The sequence below is a fragment of the Silurus meridionalis genome, chromosome 2 (genome assembly GCF_014805685.1).
Source record: "Silurus meridionalis isolate SWU-2019-XX chromosome 2, ASM1480568v1, whole genome shotgun sequence".
Classification (NCBI taxonomy): domain Eukaryota; kingdom Metazoa; phylum Chordata; class Actinopteri; order Siluriformes; family Siluridae; genus Silurus; species Silurus meridionalis.
The window spans coordinates 3,533,127-3,551,331 of record NC_060885.1 but is presented as its reverse complement, the minus strand read 5'-3'; the positions used below and the strand labels follow the sequence as shown (position 1 = coordinate 3,551,331).

Sequence of the window (18,205 nt, the reverse complement as noted above, 5' to 3'; positions counted from 1 at the left end):
AATAAACACACTTTCCAGAAGACAAACAATTCACTAAAAATGTTGTTTTTTATTGGTCTTGTGAAGTTTTTAACATTTTTTATATAAATAAACACTTGAAATATATCAGTGTGTGTGTGATGAATCTATTTAATATACCAGTTTTACTTTTTGCATTGAATTACTAAAATAAATCAACTTTTTAATGATATTCTAATTTATTGAGATGTACATCTATCTATCTATCTATCTATCTATCTATCTATCTATCTATCTATCTATCTATCTATCTATCTATCTATCTATCTATCTATCTATCTATCTATCATTATGTTGTGATGCAATTAATTAATCAGTCTCTGCATTGCATTCATTCATTTTATTAGAATGTGAATTATTCATTTTCCTGCTGATTAGGTGCTGATGTTGCACAACTTCTGATAATTACACACAGAAGGTCTACTTCCATGTTGTTACAGGAATTAGATTTTTGTAATTATCAACTCGTTTTTAGACTAACCCCGCCTCCTGTGTGGTGATTGGCTAACATCTACTTGAAACTGGTGAATAGAGATTACACATACATTCCTAATAAAGTATTTTGTGAATGTTAACAATTATTATTATTGATATTAATAATATTCATTTCATTATTAATGAAATTAATCTACTACCATTAATCTACCACCTCCACCTCCCTCGGAATCTAATTCCGAGGGGGGTGGTAGCTCAGTGGTTAAGGCATTGGGCTTTGGATCAGAAGATCACAGGTTCAAATCCCACCACCACCAAGCTGCCACTGCTGGGCCCTTGAGCAAAAACCCTAAAAACCCTCCCCTGCTCAGTTGTAAGTCGCTCTGGATGAGGGCGTCTGCCAAATGCCGCAAATGTAAATTAATTACTTTTACATTTAATTATTATTCATTATTAAATGTAATAATAAATAAATGTAACGCTGTTCATGTATGTAAAAATGTTATGCTGTAAACTCGTCTACAAAGGAAAGCCGTTCGTAAATAAATTATGTCCCAACTTTTGTGTTATTTCTTTATTACTTTTTTTTATTTTATTAAAAATGTACAGGAAGGACCCTGACCTCACCCAGCACACATTATTTCTATTTCATCATATACATTTAAACACAAATATAACTTTAACACAAGTGCAAATGAAACCTACAGGAAGAAGGAATAGTTTGGTTTTTTTTAAAGACAAATCACAGCATGTACATCCAATTCACAAAGCATTATTTACATTTTTAGTTTTTTTGTAATATTTCTCAGCATCTGAGAACTGATGAAGCATCCAGCCGGACTCATCGAGCTCGAGGGTTATTTTTCCTTCTAAAAGGAAATAAAATAGAAAACAGGTGGGTTTCAGACATTTTATTGAAACGTGTAAAGAAAATAATATTTATAAATATTTACCTTTTCAGTGGAGTCTCCGTTACCCGTGCCTGTACAAATACACACACACACACACACACACACACACACACACACACACACACACACACACACACTGTTAACACTTCAATGACATTTATTTCCTAATAAAGCATGTTCTAAGATGTTTTTTTTTTATTATTTTTATATTTATTTATGTATTTATTAATACATTACATGTACAATTTTTTGTCCATTTGATGTTACATTTAATATTCAAGCACCTGTGAATTAAGTTCCTGTTCTTATTACATTCCATTTACTGCATTTGGCAGATGCCCTTAACCATATTATCTCACTGAGCAGGTAAGAGAATATTAATATATTACCATAATATATAGTAATAAATTCAATTCAATTAAATAAATAAATAATATTTATTCAACCAGTTCTTAGGTTTAGGGGCAAACACTTTTTCACACAGGGCCACATAGTTTTGGATTATGTTGTTTTCGCTTAATAATAAAAACCTTCATTTAAAAACTGCATGTTCTGTTCACTTGTGTTATCTTTTACTAATATTTATATTAGTTTGATGATCTGAAACATTAAAGTGTGACAAACATGCAAATAAATAAGAAATCAGGGTTTTTCACACCACTGTATATATGTATGTGTGTGTGTATTTAATAAATGTAATAAAATAACCACAATATTTATGATATCTATCTCTGAATAAAATACTATAACCAAATTGATCACAATTCCAATATAATATCATCACAAACCTCAGCCCTTGTTGCACCTTGAGCTACTGTTATAGAAAACTCAATCATTGGTCAATAAACACCTTCACACAGACACAGACTGCAGAATTCATCAACTCTGTGGTGAAAATAACAGTACTAATGTAGTAATGACTATCTTACCGTTAGAGCTTAAAGTCCAGAAAAAGACTTTGATCACTCCATAAAGCACCAGAGCCACAGCGACCATGGCCATGGAGTCCTCAATAGATGGAGCACTGACTCCTGAGTTACAAAAAAAAGTAAGTACAGTTATGTTTTTCTTCTCTAAGCGCTAAAATCTTCATATAAAACTGTTCTTCATATAAACACATAAGAGATTTAGTACATTCATTTCTTTGTGCTTGTTTTTCTTATTTTGTTTGCATTTGACTGTTTTCATAGCAACAATATTATCATTAATATTTAACTAATTCTAATTAATTTATTTTTAAAAAGTAAAAAAATAACCACAATGAGAAACAGGTCATTAATTAAGGATCTGGGTAACTGATTGGACATTTGAGGGTCCAAGCAACAATATCGCCAAACTGCCACTTTTGGGCCCTTATGTGAGGCCCTTAACCCTCTGTGCTCCAGGGGTGCTGTATCATAGCTTACTTTGTGCTCTGATTCCTAAAATCATTTGGATATGCAAAAATAATTTAGCTGTAATGTATATGTGCATGTTTTTTTCTCTTCGGATTTTCACTTATTAAAGGACACAAAAAAAAAATCTGGAAAAAAGTTCATGTTTATGGCAATGTACAAAAACATTTGGACTTTCTTGAATAATTTTCTTTTTTTTCTTAACATAAAGAAGGTAAAGTCTCCAAAAAATTATTATTATTATTAAATTTTTTTTTTTTACATCTGGCTGGAATGTAGGTCATATAGTTTTTTTTTTGTTAGCTTATAATTTCTGAGATAATATTATTAAACATTTTAGACGGTCCATTCATTGTTCAAACTGGAGGCTTAATTAAAGTTTTATCGACTCGATTGAATGATTCGTTTAGAGATTGATTTAGAGTAATATATCTTCTTTAAGCCTTTTTATTGAGAGATTATAAAGAGATCAAATGGAACCTAAAGAGCTAGGTTAGCTAGTTAACTAATGCTAGCTAAGAATGTTGTTATAATTATTCTGTGTGTGTCTCACCGATAACATTCAGAATCACAGTTGCCCGTCGAGTTCCTCCCTGGTGCTTGGCCACACAACTTAGCTCGCCGCCCCGCCCGATTCCCAGTTTAAACGAGTCGAGCTCTAAGCGAGAGCTCTGGCTGTAGGTCCCGTCTCTGGCCTGCCTGTGGCCCGTCACGCTGCCCTGACCCAGCGAGCGCTTCTTCCCCTCAGCATCAGTGAACTCCCAGTTCAGGTCCAGAGACAGGGAATAGAACCCAGAGGCCTCACAGTGGACCGTCACCACCTGCCCCGGGACAGACAGAGGCAGAGGGGATGGGTAGATCGCTAGTGATGGAGGCTCTACAGGAGGGAGAAGAAGATATGCAGAAAGTGAATTAAAGACTGATGATGAGAAAAAAGCTTTCGAGTAGAACATCGGTGTGAATAATAATGGAACGGAAATGCTAATACGGTAATACATGCTAATACGGACGCCATCATATATTTTTGTTAAGACATTTCATTATTTTAACATAAAAATTACTTTCCTATTCCTGCTTCCAAAGACATCTTATACAAACAATTGTGTGCCTCCGACTTTGTGGTAATCAAATTTCAGGGAAGAACCACATATGGCTGGAAAACTCAGGCGTTCCAATACTTTTGCCCACACAGCGTGAACAGTGTCACGTGTAAAATATAAAAAAAAATGAGAAACGATATAAAACAAGTTCTTTAACGTGACTGAAAACTTACCCACTATCTCCAGCTCCAGGGCCACCTGAGCCAGAAGGTGAGGCAGGTAAACGGTGCAGATGTATGTCCCAGCATGTCTCACTTGGGCCTCTTTCAGAACCAGTGATGCGTTTCCTGTGTCGTAAAGACCCACGATGTCCAGTTCGGCGTCTGTCTCGGATGTCTCGGCGAAGCGATCGTTCTTTGCGTCGTAGGCCACGACCAGCCTGCCCTCGCCACGGAACTGATAGCGCCACTCCACAGCAAAGCCAGAACCATGCAGGGGTGAAGATGGGTCGACCCAGAACCCACAGTCCAACAGCACCGGTTCTCCCAGTCTGGAGCGGACGCTGGAGGTCTTACTGGAGATGCTGAGGATTACTGAGAGGAACAGAGAAAGAGTGTTTAATTGAATGAATAAATAAAATGTTCATTATTGTTTAATACTTTTGATCTCAGGACCGTTTATAAAACTCTATAATGTTGCTATTATCAACAAGTTCATTAGCTGTGAAAGAAACAAGATATAAAGCTAAACAAATAAATGCACTTTTCTCAACTACACAATTCGGGACCATAAAGTTGGAGGCACAATTTTATCTGATGTTTTTGGATGCTGTTGCATGAGATTTTCCTTTCACTTGAACTTTGAGACTCAAACCTGTTCCAGCCTGACGATGCACCTGTGCACAAAGCCAGCGTTATGAAGATCTGCTTTCAGATAGTTTGGAGTGGAAGATCTCCTGCTATAGAGCTCCGTCCCTACTGAACACCTTTAGGATGAATGTGAACGCTGACTGCACCCCAGACCTCCTCACCTTCTCACCTACAGCAGCACCTGCCTTTACCAAGTATCAAAGCAATTCATTGACCAAAATTTACATTTCTAGCGTTTTGGCAGACGCCTTTATCCAGATCTCATTCATACAACTGAGCATTTATGGGCTTAAGGGCCTTGCTCAGGGGCCCAGGAGTGGCAGCTTTGTGTGGCTGGGATTTGAACTTGTGACCTTCGGATCCCGAAATAATCCAAAATAAATTTGCCAACTACAAATAGTTCGCATTCAACCTTCGAATTATTTGACAGCACCATAACCTTACATATAACACTTAACAAGTTTAATAAATAGATGGAAGGAGTCTCCAGTGCGAGTGCTGTTTCCTGTCCCTGTCCTTGTCCTGAAGATGCCAGAAATCTTAAAAAAGTTGTCAGCTGTTACTAGAAAAACCACAACGTTTCAGCCTTTCAGAGCTGCTATTATAGAAAATTAAGCAACGCCCTCTGACCAATCAGATTTAAGAATTCAGCAGAGTTGTTATATAAAAGCCGTGTAAAATATGATAATAAAATGAATTGTTTTACCGCTCGGCTCGTTGGACCCAGACGGCGCCCTCATCACGTTCGCAAGTGTCAGCTTCTCGTTAACTCCTTGTGCTGCGACAGAAAACCAGTCGGCGCTCAGATAGATGGGGCTTTGCGCTGAAGCGGTGAGAGGAGCCGCCCATTTCACCATGGAGGCTTGAGGAGTAAAAGGGTTGATCTCGCATTGGGGTTTGTTCAAAGTGCCCTCTGGTGGATGGAGGGAAGAGCTGCAGAAAGTGGACATAGGATCTAGAGAATTGAAAAGCAAAAATAAAATTAATAAATGAATGTGCTCAAACATATCAAACGGTCAGGCTGTTATTATATATAATTTTAGACAAAAGTATTGGGACACCTGACCAGCCAAATGTGGTTCTAAAAACACATACAAATCTTATAGTCAAGTGACCACAAACATTTGTCCATAAAGTGTACATTGAAATATGCATCATACTGACCGGACACGTGGTAAATCCTGGAGGGACTGATGTCCGATGGAGGTTTCTGTTCACTCTTCTTGCTAGCAGGGTCGGTTCTGATGTAGAGCACCGACTTCTCCTGGCTCATGCCTGCAGAGAAACCTCCACCACCAGGCTTCTCCTGAACAAACCAGCACTCCAACATCGTGCATCTTGAACTACACACTGCAGCCGAACAAACACAAGGGACTTTTGTTAACGTCGCAGTTCTCAGAATTCAGCTAACATACAGTAGAGGGTACAAATTAAAATTAATTTGAAAGAATGTAATGCAGGCGTAAATCTTGACAGCGATATAGCTGGTAACCTCCAGGAGTCCAACAAAGCAATTTTCATGATCAGAGTGACAACACTTAGTGATAGTCTTCTGTACTTCCTTTAAACTTTCACTTGAGTAAAAATACAAAGACATTTACCTTTAAATGTACTTAATTATCCAAAGTACTATAATTTATTATAACTATATTGTTACTATTATCATTTTTATCACAAGAATCTTTATTAATAAACTCAGTTGATGTGTAAAGACTCGAATGTGACTCTCAGCACACTGATCTATTAATAGAATGATATTAACGACTCAAACACTGATTGATATCAATTACAATTATCATGAACCCAAAACCTTCTTTTTAACGACTTCTAATAAACGTGTAAATGAGGTCACGTGTGGTGGTGAGTTCGAGTCTGGAGTTTCTTCATCATTTATTCCTCTCTAAATGTTCTGCTTGATGTTGAACTGATGCTGAACTGTATGTTGGTGATCAGTAGATACATCAAGCGCCGATCAAAACACGTGTAAAACAGAGCGTGCGCTCGACCCTAATTGGTGACTCGCTGCGTGTTTTACCAGTTAAATTTTTATCCTCGTAAACAAAAAGGAACGACTGATTTCATAAAATGTAGTCGAGTGAAAAGTAAAATATTTGACTTTGAAATGTAGTGAAGTAAAAATAAAAGTCTCCCTAAATAGAAACACTTCAGTTAAATAGAAAACAGAGACTAAAGTACAATAAAAAAGTACATTTACTTTACGTTTTTTAGGTAAAGTAGGTTAAAGGTTTTGGTGTTTTAGAGACCCACAAGGGTAAAGGATATAGGAGTCCCATTAATAAAGAGAGGATTATGTCCAAAAAAAATCCAGACAAGGGCCACGTCCCAATAACTACGACAACGTTTTGAACGGTGGCCGCTGATGTTCGAATTTACGTCGTTTGCATAGCGAACTTTTCTGGATCACCAATTTTAAGATGCATTTGAGCAATAGCACTTCGAAGGTCACAAAATCTTGTGTAACACCGGCAAACAAGTACTTCAGCCGCTGCTGCTACGACTTTATTCTCGTAATTTCGACTTTGTTCTCATAAATTCGACTTTATTCTACTAGTGCTACCACATTATTCTCGTAAATCCCACTTTCTGTTTGTAGTGCTTCGGCTGTATTCTCATAATGTTGACTTTATTCTTGTAATTTCCACTTTTATCATCAGAGTGCTACGACTTTATTCTCGCATTGGTACGACTTCATTCTCGTAATTCCGACTTTATTCTCGTAATCTTAGATTTATTGTTTTTTTTTACGTGACACTACAACGCCATCATAAATAACAGTGTGCTATCGGTTATGGTTTTTATTTGCATATAGAGAAATGATTGCATATCAACAATATTTGGAAGAAATTGTAGAAACTGATTGTGTGGCTAAATGTTTTTTTGAGATACAATCGAAAGTAACTGCAGGCCCAGGCAAAGGCCTGATTACAGCCTTGTTATAATTCAGGCTGATTTAATGTAACTGCTGAGCAAAATGGATGACGTAAAGACCTTCATTTGTCGTATCCTCTCGTGTGCACGCTTTCTAGGTTGTAAACTTCTCAACGCTCCACTGATTTAAGCAACGGTATGCGAAAAGCGATATAAAACCCCATTATGTAGGATGGCAGGTTGGTTCCGTACTCTCCTTGGAGACTTCGTCGAGTGTTTGTTCATGCTTGCTGGGTGTGGAGGCAAGGCAAAGACAAATACAGACCTACATCCACACCTTCATGTAACCTGTAACCAAAATACACCAGTTTTCGAAGACTCTGGCAGTGAACAACAAAAACAACGCCAGGCAACAATAAAGCTGGCAGCAAAGAAGCGAAAAGTAAAAGCGAAAGCAATTTCTGATTAAACGACAACATTGTGTTCTAAATTAAAGATAAAATCGGTGCATTTAATCCCATTTTTAAGTCATTTCTATTAAACAACTAAAAATTGTGCAAAGAAAACTGGAGCATTTTTGACACCTATCAATTCCCATATAGGAACCAGTACACTCCATTGCATGATCCAGTCCTGTGTTAATGTGGTTTTCCTTTTGAAATAAAAATCCTGATGGTCTATTTTTAAACACTGATATTTACACAACCGATATTTCACTATTCATTATAAAGAATATATAATACACACCACCGCCCAACAACGCAAAGGCGATCACGGAGAGTTTATAGATGGTAGAAATGTCCCTCATCGCTCCTCTTTGCTGTAAAATCGGCTGATTTTCAATGCTTTTGCTGTCGAACCAAGCAGGCGACGAGAAACTTCCCCTTAAACACCCAGAGCTCACAACAAAACTCACTTTCACTTTTACTCCTGAACTGCGCATGCGCAGGGGAAATCCCCCCTTCACAAAACCTCTTTCCTGTGTATCTGCTTATACATTTTATACATTTATATCGAATTAAATTAAATCCTTGACTTTATTATTATTATTATTTTTGTTTAGAATTGCTTTTTATTATTTTATATATACTTATATAATTTTTATTCTATATACTACGGAAGTTCTAAGAGGTCATGCATTATAATATTATTTCTTTCTTGTTGTCAAACACTAATTAATATCAATTACTACAGTAAAGTACACATAAGTACAGTAAATAATTACATTTACTTCATTTTCTGGACATATACAATAGTTGTTTTCTTGAATAACTGAGAACGCATGGCCTAGACCTAAACCTCTAGAATATCCTCTTATACTGAATACACAGAAAAATGTACAGTAAAGAGAATCAAGTCGTGATCACGAGAAAATAAGACCGAGAAAAATATTATAACGTATGGCCTATTAGGACCTCCGTAATATACACAGCACTGTGCAACAGTTATAGGCAGGTGTGAAGGTTTAGACAGTTTTTGAAGGAGCTCTGCATCTAGGTTGTTCTAAACACCTTGTAAAACTAACCTCAGATCTTCTGTGGATGTTGAGTGCCTCGAATACATTTGTGTCCTTCTGTAATACCTGAAAGACTACATGATGTTGAGATCAGGGCTCTGTGGGGGCCAAAACTATTAATTAGAGGACGCCTCATTCTTCTCTACGTTGAAGATCTAAGCGTCTGCTTGTATTTCTCAGCATTGATGACACCATTAATCCTGGTTAACAAATATCACAGTTCTCCAAACACTCTTTATCCATGATCAGTCCAGATCTGCTCCTTGACCTCAGAAAAATCTACTGATAAAAGGCTCAACTAAATGAATACGTTTTCAGCCTGGACTTAAACACTGAGACTGTGTCTGTGTCCTGAACACTGATTGGAAGGTTGTTCCATAACTGTGCGGTCTATAAGAGAAATATCTGCCCCTGCTGGAGTCTTTATTATTTAAGGTACCAACAAATAGCCTGTACCTTTTGATCTAAGTAGGCGTTGAGGATCATACTGGTACAGAAGTTCACTCAGATACTGCAGTGCGAGACCGTTAAGTGCTTTATACGTCAGTAGTAGTATTTTATAATCAGTGTGAGATTTAATTGGGAGCCAGTGTAGATGATTAAAACAGGGGTGATGTGGTCATATTTCCTAGATCTGATAAGGAACCTTGCTGCTGCATTCTGAACTAACTGAAGCTTATTTATGCACTTACTCACACACCCAGACAGTAAAGCGCGGTATATATAGCTGCATGTGGTTCTAGTAAAAGTACTTCCATCTTATCTGAGTTGAACAGAAGGAAGTTATTAAGCATTCACTATCTAATGTCCTTTATACACTCTTAAACATTGTTAAGCTGATCTCTCTCATATATGTTTATGTATCATTTCACCCTGAGGCAGCATTTATATAGGGAAAAGCAGTGGGCCTAAGACAGATCCTTGTGGAACACCAAACTTTACCTCACAGAGTGTGGAGAACTCACCATCTGTATCTACAAACTGATAGTTATCGGTCAAATAAGACCTAAACCAAGAGAGAGCTGTTCCCTTGATTCCAACAACATTCTCTATTCCAGCAAGGAGGAGATTATGATCAGTGGTGTCTTAAGATGCGCTGAGGTCGAGCAAAACAAGTAATGAGACAAAACCCTCATCGGAGGACAATAGCAGATTATTTACCACTTTAACCAGCACCATTTCTCTGCTATGATGAGGCCTAATTTATGACTGATACATTTCGATGCCTCAGATGATAATCTATGATGGAGAAGTATCTGTCTATATTTCTCAGCATTGAGGTCACCATTAATCTTGCAGGCCGAAACTTGCAGGAAACCTCCACCATGCTTCAATGTTGCCCTCAGACACTCATTATTGTACAGCTCTTTAACTCTTTGGCAAACATCTTGTTTTTTTAGAATAGCTAAATATTTCAGATTTTGATGCGGCAGCCCAAAGTACCTGCTGCCATTTTTCTGCATCCAGTTTCCCTGCATAGTTGAGTCACTTAGCCTTGTTTCCAAGTCGGAGGTATGATTTTTTTTGCTCACAATGCTTCCATGATGGCCACGTCTGGTGAGACTTCTCCAGACAGTCTATAGGTGTACCTGAGTCTCACTGTTTTCCAACAGTTCTTTGCTGATGGCATGTTGGACATCTTCTGATGTCTGAGGGCAGTAAGCATGGCGTGTCTTTCATTCTCTGCATTAAGATTTCTTGGTTAACTACTGAGTCTATGCTCCTCAACATTTCCTGTTACTTTGTGCTTCTTCAAAATAGCTTAAACAGCACAACTTGAAATCCCACTCTGCTTTGAGAAAGATCTGATGCAGTAGAACTGCCTCGTGTCTTCCACAACATCACCTAAGTAGTATAGTAAGGCTGTTCCTTACCCAGTCTGAAGCTCCTACAGCTGTTTCTGTTTCATTTGATGACTGTGTTTCAACCTACAATTCAAATTGAAATGGATGATCATTAGCACCTGTTTGGTATTATTGGTAAATCAGACACCTGAATCTGATCCTACAAAATTCCTGACTTTGAGCAAGTGTACAAAGTGTGCAAAAGGAAGAATTGAAAGCCAAAGAAGACACGCCAAATGTTGATTTGATTTAGATTTTTTTTATTCTGTTCATTTACTTTCTATTTTGTTAATTGAACAAAACAAATGATTAAAACTTCAATTTTTTCAGCATTTCTGCCTGACTTAAATTATTTATTTTATATATGTTTTTTAATATAGTATATAATAAAACGTTATACTTTAATCATAATTTAATTTAAATTTTTTGTATTTCTTTATATTCTATTTGTTTATCATGTTGGACAGTGGTAAAAGCATTTTTCTATAAGAATGTGTTTTGTTTATTGAGCTATATATCTTATATTAATCTAATAAAAATATTAATTAATCTAAAATATATGAAATTACGTTGAAATCAATAAAAACACTGCTCGCATGAGTGTCTCTTGAGTGACACTCTCTCCTCCAATCAGCGTAGCCCTTCAGCCAATCGTAATTCAGAACGTGTTCCCGATCTAGCCAATCACTGCGCTAGGGTGGAGGAGGGCGGGATTTCCGTCAATGCGGGCACCGGAAGTAAACTCAGAAACACGTCTTACTCAGAACGACTTCCTGTTTTCCCGGTCCGAGTCGCCTTCAAACTAAATTATTAGTAGTGTGAATCTAAAATCGGATTAATTATGAATACGGTTTTATCGCGAGCGAACTCGCTGTTCGCCTTCTCCCTCAGCGTCATGGCGGCTCTCACGTTCGGCTGCTTCATCACGACGGCGTTCCGAGACCGCAGCGTTCCGGTGGATATACACGTCTCCAAAGTGCTGCTGTGAGTCCAGATGTGTTCTTTCCTCTGTTTATACACTTATTAATTTCCTCTACAGCGAATCCTGCTTTAAATTAAACCTCTGGGAAATATTTTTATGATTCTTTATTCCATATGTTTGTAGCAAAGAAACCATAATCCTGCTTTTATCTCACACAGATAATAGTAAATAGTAAAGGTGCACAATATTTTATTGTATTTTTTCATTTTAAACATGCAGTATTCAGTAATGTGCAAAAGTTTTATCTGAATAAATGCTGTAATGTTTATGTCTGTATAGCAGCCACCGATACGATATGATTGACCCCCATTACGATACAGTGCGATCCGATTCAGAAAGATATGATGCTCTGCAATTCAATATGGTTACAGTAAATCACCAGTTTACCCACTGTATATGACGCCTTTCTATCGCAAATAAATAAATAAACACCAGACGTTCTTTTCCTGTTGTGTCTGCAGGAAGTTACAGCTCTACCTCTGCCATGTTAATCTGTATTCTACGTGACACTCAGGATTGTTGTGATGCGTCACATTCACGTAGAGAACGCGCTCGAGACACAGTTTAGCGATGAGAAATCGATCTGCATATCAAAATATTGGTTACTTTCGAAATACTTAAAGTATAGCTACTTATAATGATATGTAAATAAATACATTTTACCGAATCGAATATGTTTAAAAAATTATGCACCTCCATACAAATGCAAATCGATGGATCTTATCATCCCTTTCTCTGTCTCTCTCTCTCTCTCTGTCTCTCTTTCTATATATATATATATATATATATATATATATATATATATATCTCGCATTATTAATCGCATTATTGTCATGAGTTAATTTGCGATTAATCGCAACCTAATTGCACATTTTTATCTGTTGTAAATGTACCCTAATTAATACTTTTCACGTTTTTAAGCTGTACGGTGAAGAATTTAGCATTTGTTTGGGGTCAGTAGATATTTTAGCCCAGGTTCGTTCGAGCGGAGCTCCGTGATCTATGCGGCTGCGTGCGCATATTAGCATTTAAATGCTTCTAATTCTGCGTTTGTGGTTGTGTTTTTATGGTTTGTGTTTTCTCCAGGAAAAACGTGGACGACTTCACGGGACCAAGAGAAAGGAGCGATTTGAGTTTTGTCACGTTTGACCTTTCTGCCGATATCCTTTCGTTTTGATTGGACGCTTTCCTTCCGCTGCTACTTACATCATAACATGTCGTTTCGTTCGCCATTTGATTATGATGAATAAATTATGCAAATTAGTCAGTGCACAGTGCAGGTACTCTACAACAAAATGTTTAGTGTGTGTGTGTGTGTGTGTGTGTGTGTGTGTGTGTTTTGAACAGCCCGTTCCACATTTAGTCTTCATTCACTATTTGGATGCGGTCAGCGTTCACATTCATCTCAAAAGTGTTCAATAGGGTTTATAGCAGGAGATCTTCCACTCCAACGTCTCCAGGTTACGCATATCTAGATGAAGATGGCTTTGTGCACCTGGGGCATTGTCAGTCTGGCATTAAAAGCAGTCATAGGATCAGTGATGGTTGGGTGGAAAAAAAAGCTGAAGCTGAACTGTCTGCTTCTGTTTCGAATGCTCCTGTATCTTCTCCAGGCTGAAAGGAGGTTGAACAGTTTGTGACAGATGTAAGGAGTCCCAGATGATCTTGTATGCACTGCGTAGACAAGCCAGAGTTTCTGATATCTCGATATTTTTTTGTGTGGATTTGATCAATAATTAGATGATGTTCTGCTGAGTGTCTTATTGTGCTGGTACCGTAAGCACTACCTTGGACAGCAAACTCCTAGAATCTTTTATGTTTCTGTGTGGTGGTCAGTTCACAGCGGAGTCTTTTCAAAAAAGTTTCAATTGATTTTACCTTTAAAGCCATTTTTATTAGGGATGCACCGAAATGAAAATTCTTGGCCGAAACTGAAAACCGAAAAAGAGGACAGCAAGGCCGAAAACCGAAAACCGGAACACCGAAAGAAATTATGCCAATTATTATTACCATTGCATTTATGGCTATGACTGTTTACTAAACTTAATAAAATCAAGGCATTTCAATTGCATAAATTAATATTAAAGTTTTAAAGAATAAATCAATTACAAATTATGAAAATATTTATTTATAGCACATTGCAACAATGCACAGGATAAAATAAATTACAATTCAAACCTAAATGTTTAACTTAAATGCACTCATTAAATAATAATGTAAAGGCCCTCTGGCCTGCTGAAAGGTTGTACAATTAAATATGTTCTTTTATATAAACAAAGTGCATTCAGAACAAGTGCAACTGCTTAAAGATACAATACAACAACATCACTGGGAAACTTCCTGCCTTTTCAAAAACCTCCACCACAGACGGAGTGCGCGTGCTCGGAGGGGTTTTGCTTTTCTGTGCGTGTTTCTCTCATATTCAGCATAGCGATCGGATGTTTGGATTTCAGCTGATAAATTAAACCCGACGTGGAGAAAGTCTTTGCAGACGCACCCCATCTTGAAATTTCGGCATTTAATGTTTTGCAAATCGCTCTCCGTGGGTCTTTCTCAGATATACTGAAATACGTCCACACCGCAGACATGTTGCTTCAGACAAGCATGTGCAGGTCGCGGTTTCTGTTTACGTCATCACAACAAACTGTTTCAGCCGTGTTGTTTCAGTGATCAAAGTCTTTCAGCCGAAAACCGAAAATGCACTTTTTGGGCCATTTTCGGACGAAAAATTTCCATTCCATCAAGATATTTTGGCTGTTACTAAGCAAATGAAATCAGTCTTAAAAAAATCCATCTTTGTAATGCAGAGGAAACACAAGCTGCATCTGAAGTTTAGATGTATTTACACACTGCTCAGAGAGACATGTATTGCTTTTACCTGCACTTGCATATGTATAAATAATGTTTTAATATTTTTAATATATTTTTTAATATAAACATACAGTTGAATTCTGATATTTGAGAAATTTACAAAATTAGACGATACTTTAAATGTGAAATAAAAGCCGCCTGTAGGTGGCAGCAAATCACCGCTAATAAGTGAGTCATTGTGATCGAACCGAATCTTTTAAACGAGTGCTTTTGTTGTTTGGTAAAATCGAAAAAAAATAAATAGTAATTTGTTTTTGAACTGTTGTACAAAATCACATTTGTAATCGCTTTTTTGAAAAAGAAAAAAAAGCCCATTTTCGTGTGATGTTTATTAGCTGTATGAAATGATATACACATTTTCTGCCCCTTCGTAGATGAAATATATCGTACACACTTTACCGTTTGTACCTGGGACTTGGTAGAAGATTGAGCTCTTCAAATAGATTTTCAATATAGTAGTGTGTTGTGTTATTTTCTTGTACTCGTGTTGCCGGTCTCCAGTGTCCGCACGTGTTGAACTGTAAATCTGTGCTTATTGATGACCCTCTAGTGGTCAGAACTCTTGGCATGGGTCCAATTCTCCCAGTCTTGTGTGCATGTGTGAGGATTTCATGTTATTAACCGTAACAGATCGTTACATCTGCAGCCGATATTCGACTGGAACGTAAAGCTGCTCTTCCTCTATCTGTCCGCCGAATATTCAACCAAAAGCAACGTAGGTTTTTATACCAAATACTTCATACCAGTGTCTCTGTGCTGCTTTAGTTGTGCTATATAAGTGTGTGTGTGTGTGTGTGTGTGTGTGTGTGTGTGTGTGTGTGTCCTCAGGCACTGAATCAGGTGGTTCTATGGGACAAGATCGTTCGGAGAGGAGAAAAAGACAAACTTGAGCTGAAGGATATGAAGTCCAAATACTTCTTCTTCGACGATGGAAACGGTCTGAGGTATTATTATTATTATTATTATTATTATTATTATTATTATTGTTTATCTAAATATAAATACTTATTTTAAGAAGGAGATTGGAGACTGTAAGGTGTTGCAGGGGACAGTGTAGCTAGACAGCATCGGATGGTGGTCTGTAGGATGGTTTTGGAGGCGAAGAAGAGGAGGAGAGAGAGAGAGAGAGGACTAAAAGAATAATAAGATGGTGGAAACTGAAGAAGGAAGAGTGTAGTGTGAGGTTCAGGGAAGAGGTCAGACAGGGGCTCGGTGGTGGTGAAGAGGTGCTGGATGATTGGGAAACTACTGCAGGAGTGATGAGGGAGGCAGCTAGAAAAGTACTTGATGTAACATCTGAAATGAAAGGAAAGACAAGGAGACGTGGTGGTGGAATGAGGAAGTGCAGGAAAACACAAGGAAAAAGAGGTTGGAGAAACAGAATTGGGATCGACAGAGTGATGAGAAAAGTAGGCAGGAGTACAAGGAGATGCGGCAGCAGGTGAAGAGGGATGTGGTGAAAACCATGGAAAAGGCATACGAGGAGCTGTATGAGAGGTTGGACACTAATGAAGGAGAAAAGGATTTATACCGATTGGCCAGGCAGAGGAACCGAGCTGGGAAGGATGTACTGCAAGTTAGAGCAATAAAGGATGGAGAGGGAAATGTGTTGACTAGTGAGGAGAGTGTGTTGAGAAGGTGGAGGGAGTATTTTGAGCAGCTGATGAATGAGGAAAATCACAGAGAGAGAATGTTGGATGGTGTGGAGATGTGAAGCAGGAAGTGGATAAGAATAGTAAGGAGGAAGTGAGAGCAGCGATTAAGAGGATGAAGAGTGGAAAGTCGGTTGGACCAGATGACATACCTGTAGAAGCATGGAGATGTTCAGGAGAGATGCAGTGGAGTTTTTAACCAGATTGTTTAACAAGATTCTGGAAGGTGAGAAGATGCCTGAGGAATGGAGAAGGAGTGTGCTGGTACCGATCTTTAAGAATAAGGGAGATGTGCAGACCTGCAGTAACTACAGGGGAATTAGGTTGAGAGGAGTTGTGGTATTGTATGAGAAAGTCTGGTGTGTCAGTGAAGTATGTGAGGGTGGTGCAGGACATGTATGAGGACAGTGTGACAGCAGTGAAGTGTGCAGTAGGAACGACAGAGGGAGTGACGACGATGGACAGGATTAGAAATGAGTTTATTGGAGGAACAGTGCATGTAGGATGTTTTGGAGACAAGGTGAGGGAGGCGAGATTGAGATGATTTGGACATGTGTAAAGGAGGGACATGGGGTATATCAGTAGGAGAATGCTGAGGATGAAGACACCAGGAAGGAGGAAAAGAGGAAGACCAAGGAGGAGGTTTATGGGTGTGGTGAGGGAAAACATGCAGGTAGTTGGTGTGAAAGAGACAGATGTAGAGGACAGGGGGGTATGGAGACGGATGATCCTCTGTGGCGCCCCCTAATGGAAAGAGCTGATAGAAGAAGATTATCTACATGTTGCATTAAGTTGCTCACCAGTCACATTTTTATAAAGAGCCACAATTTTGTAACAATTTTTTAAAGTATTTTTTTCATAATAGTCACATAAAACGAGGGAAATGTAACTCTGCATCATTTTTCATTTATTCATTCAATTGGAACTTTTTATTTATTTAATTTTTATAAAACACCCTGCATAGCACAAAAGGCATTAAAATGGAAATAAAAAAAGTTAGTTTGTATTATTTTTTCTTTTTCTTTTTGTGTGGATCACTACCAAATGATTCAGTGCTGAACTGATTTAAACATTTAAACAGTATGAATTGAATGGGTTTTTTTTTATCTTTTTTTCTCATGTGTCTTAAAAAACGTGTGTTAATTACAAGAAAAGGTGCTAATCTAATATATATATATATATATATATATATATATATATATATATATATATATATATATATATATATATATATATATATAATTCTTTGTTTTATTTGTTTGTTTTTTAACCCAGAGCGAATAAGAACGTGACTCTGACTCTCTCCTGGAACGTGGTTCCGAACGCCGGGATTTTGCCTTTAGTCGTGGGCTCGGGTCACATCTCGTTGCCGTTCCCTGATTCGTACGAAAGCACCAAGAGCTACTGAACCTTCCTGAACTGAATCATCATCATCATCATGATGAACGCTGCGCACTGTTGTTGGTTTTAATAAAAAAAATATATAAAAGTACAACATCGTGTGTTTCTTTTTTTACGTGTGTGATTAAGGGTTCAGAGTGTGTGTGTGTGTGTGTGTGTGTGTGTGTGTGTGTGTGTGTGTGTGTGTGTGTGTGTACGCACGCACACAGAGGCTGTCAAAAGTGTAGAAACACGTAGTCTTTAATGGTTACCATTCCATATGGACTGCGGCTAGAAACGATTCTACCATAAAATAAAATAAAACAATGAGCTGCACTTGAACAAAACTGTCTGAGCCCCGAACATGAATTAAGTCATGAATCATCCTGAATCATTGTTGTGAA

General features: G+C 37.7%; 2 protein-coding genes across 2 annotated transcripts; one reads left to right on the top strand and one right to left on the bottom strand.

Annotated features, from left to right (window-relative positions):
- Nucleotides 1-1,012: 1,012 nt before the first annotated feature.
- On the bottom strand, nucleotides 1,013-8,486 carry LOC124378350 (tapasin-like). The gene is made up of 8 exons (XM_046837970.1): nucleotides 8,304-8,486; nucleotides 5,832-6,017; nucleotides 5,374-5,622; nucleotides 4,032-4,391; nucleotides 3,312-3,635; nucleotides 2,294-2,395; nucleotides 1,407-1,435; nucleotides 1,013-1,322 (listed from the first exon to the last, which is right to left on the bottom strand). The coding sequence occupies exons 1-8, from the start codon at nucleotides 8,362-8,364 to the stop codon at nucleotides 1,311-1,313; spliced, it is 1,323 nt and encodes a 440-aa protein (XP_046693926.1). The 5' UTR covers nucleotides 8,365-8,486; the 3' UTR covers nucleotides 1,013-1,310.
- Nucleotides 8,487-11,653: 3,167 nt separating this feature from the next.
- Nucleotides 11,654-17,913, top strand: spcs3 (signal peptidase complex subunit 3). The gene is made up of 5 exons (XM_046862976.1): nucleotides 11,654-11,900; nucleotides 12,985-13,058; nucleotides 15,408-15,484; nucleotides 15,598-15,713; nucleotides 17,697-17,913. The coding sequence occupies exons 1-5, from the start codon at nucleotides 11,758-11,760 to the stop codon at nucleotides 17,827-17,829; spliced, it is 543 nt and encodes a 180-aa protein (XP_046718932.1). The 5' UTR covers nucleotides 11,654-11,757; the 3' UTR covers nucleotides 17,830-17,913.
- The last annotated feature ends 292 nt before the right edge of the window (nucleotides 17,914-18,205 follow it).

Coding starts and splice junctions, on each gene's coding strand:
- LOC124378350 (XM_046837970.1), bottom strand. CDS start 8,364: ATGAGGGACATTTCTACCATCTATAAACTCTCCGTGATCGCCTTTGCG. Junction 2,396..3,311: donor TGTGATTCTGAATGTTATCG/GTGAGACACACA, acceptor TTTGTAACTCAG/GAGTCAGTGCTCCATCTATT. Junction 1,436..2,293: donor CTGGACTTTAAGCTCTAACG/GTAAGATAGTCA, acceptor GTATTTGTACAG/GCACGGGTAACGGAGACTCC.
- spcs3 (XM_046862976.1), top strand. CDS start 11,758: ATGAATACGGTTTTATCGCGAGCGAACTCGCTGTTCGCCTTCTCCCTC. Junction 11,901..12,984: donor CACGTCTCCAAAGTGCTGCT/GTGAGTCCAGAT, acceptor TGTTTTCTCCAG/GAAAAACGTGGACGACTTCA. Junction 13,059..15,407: donor CACGTTTGACCTTTCTGCCG/ATATCCTTTCGT, acceptor ACAGATCGTTAC/ATCTGCAGCCGATATTCGAC.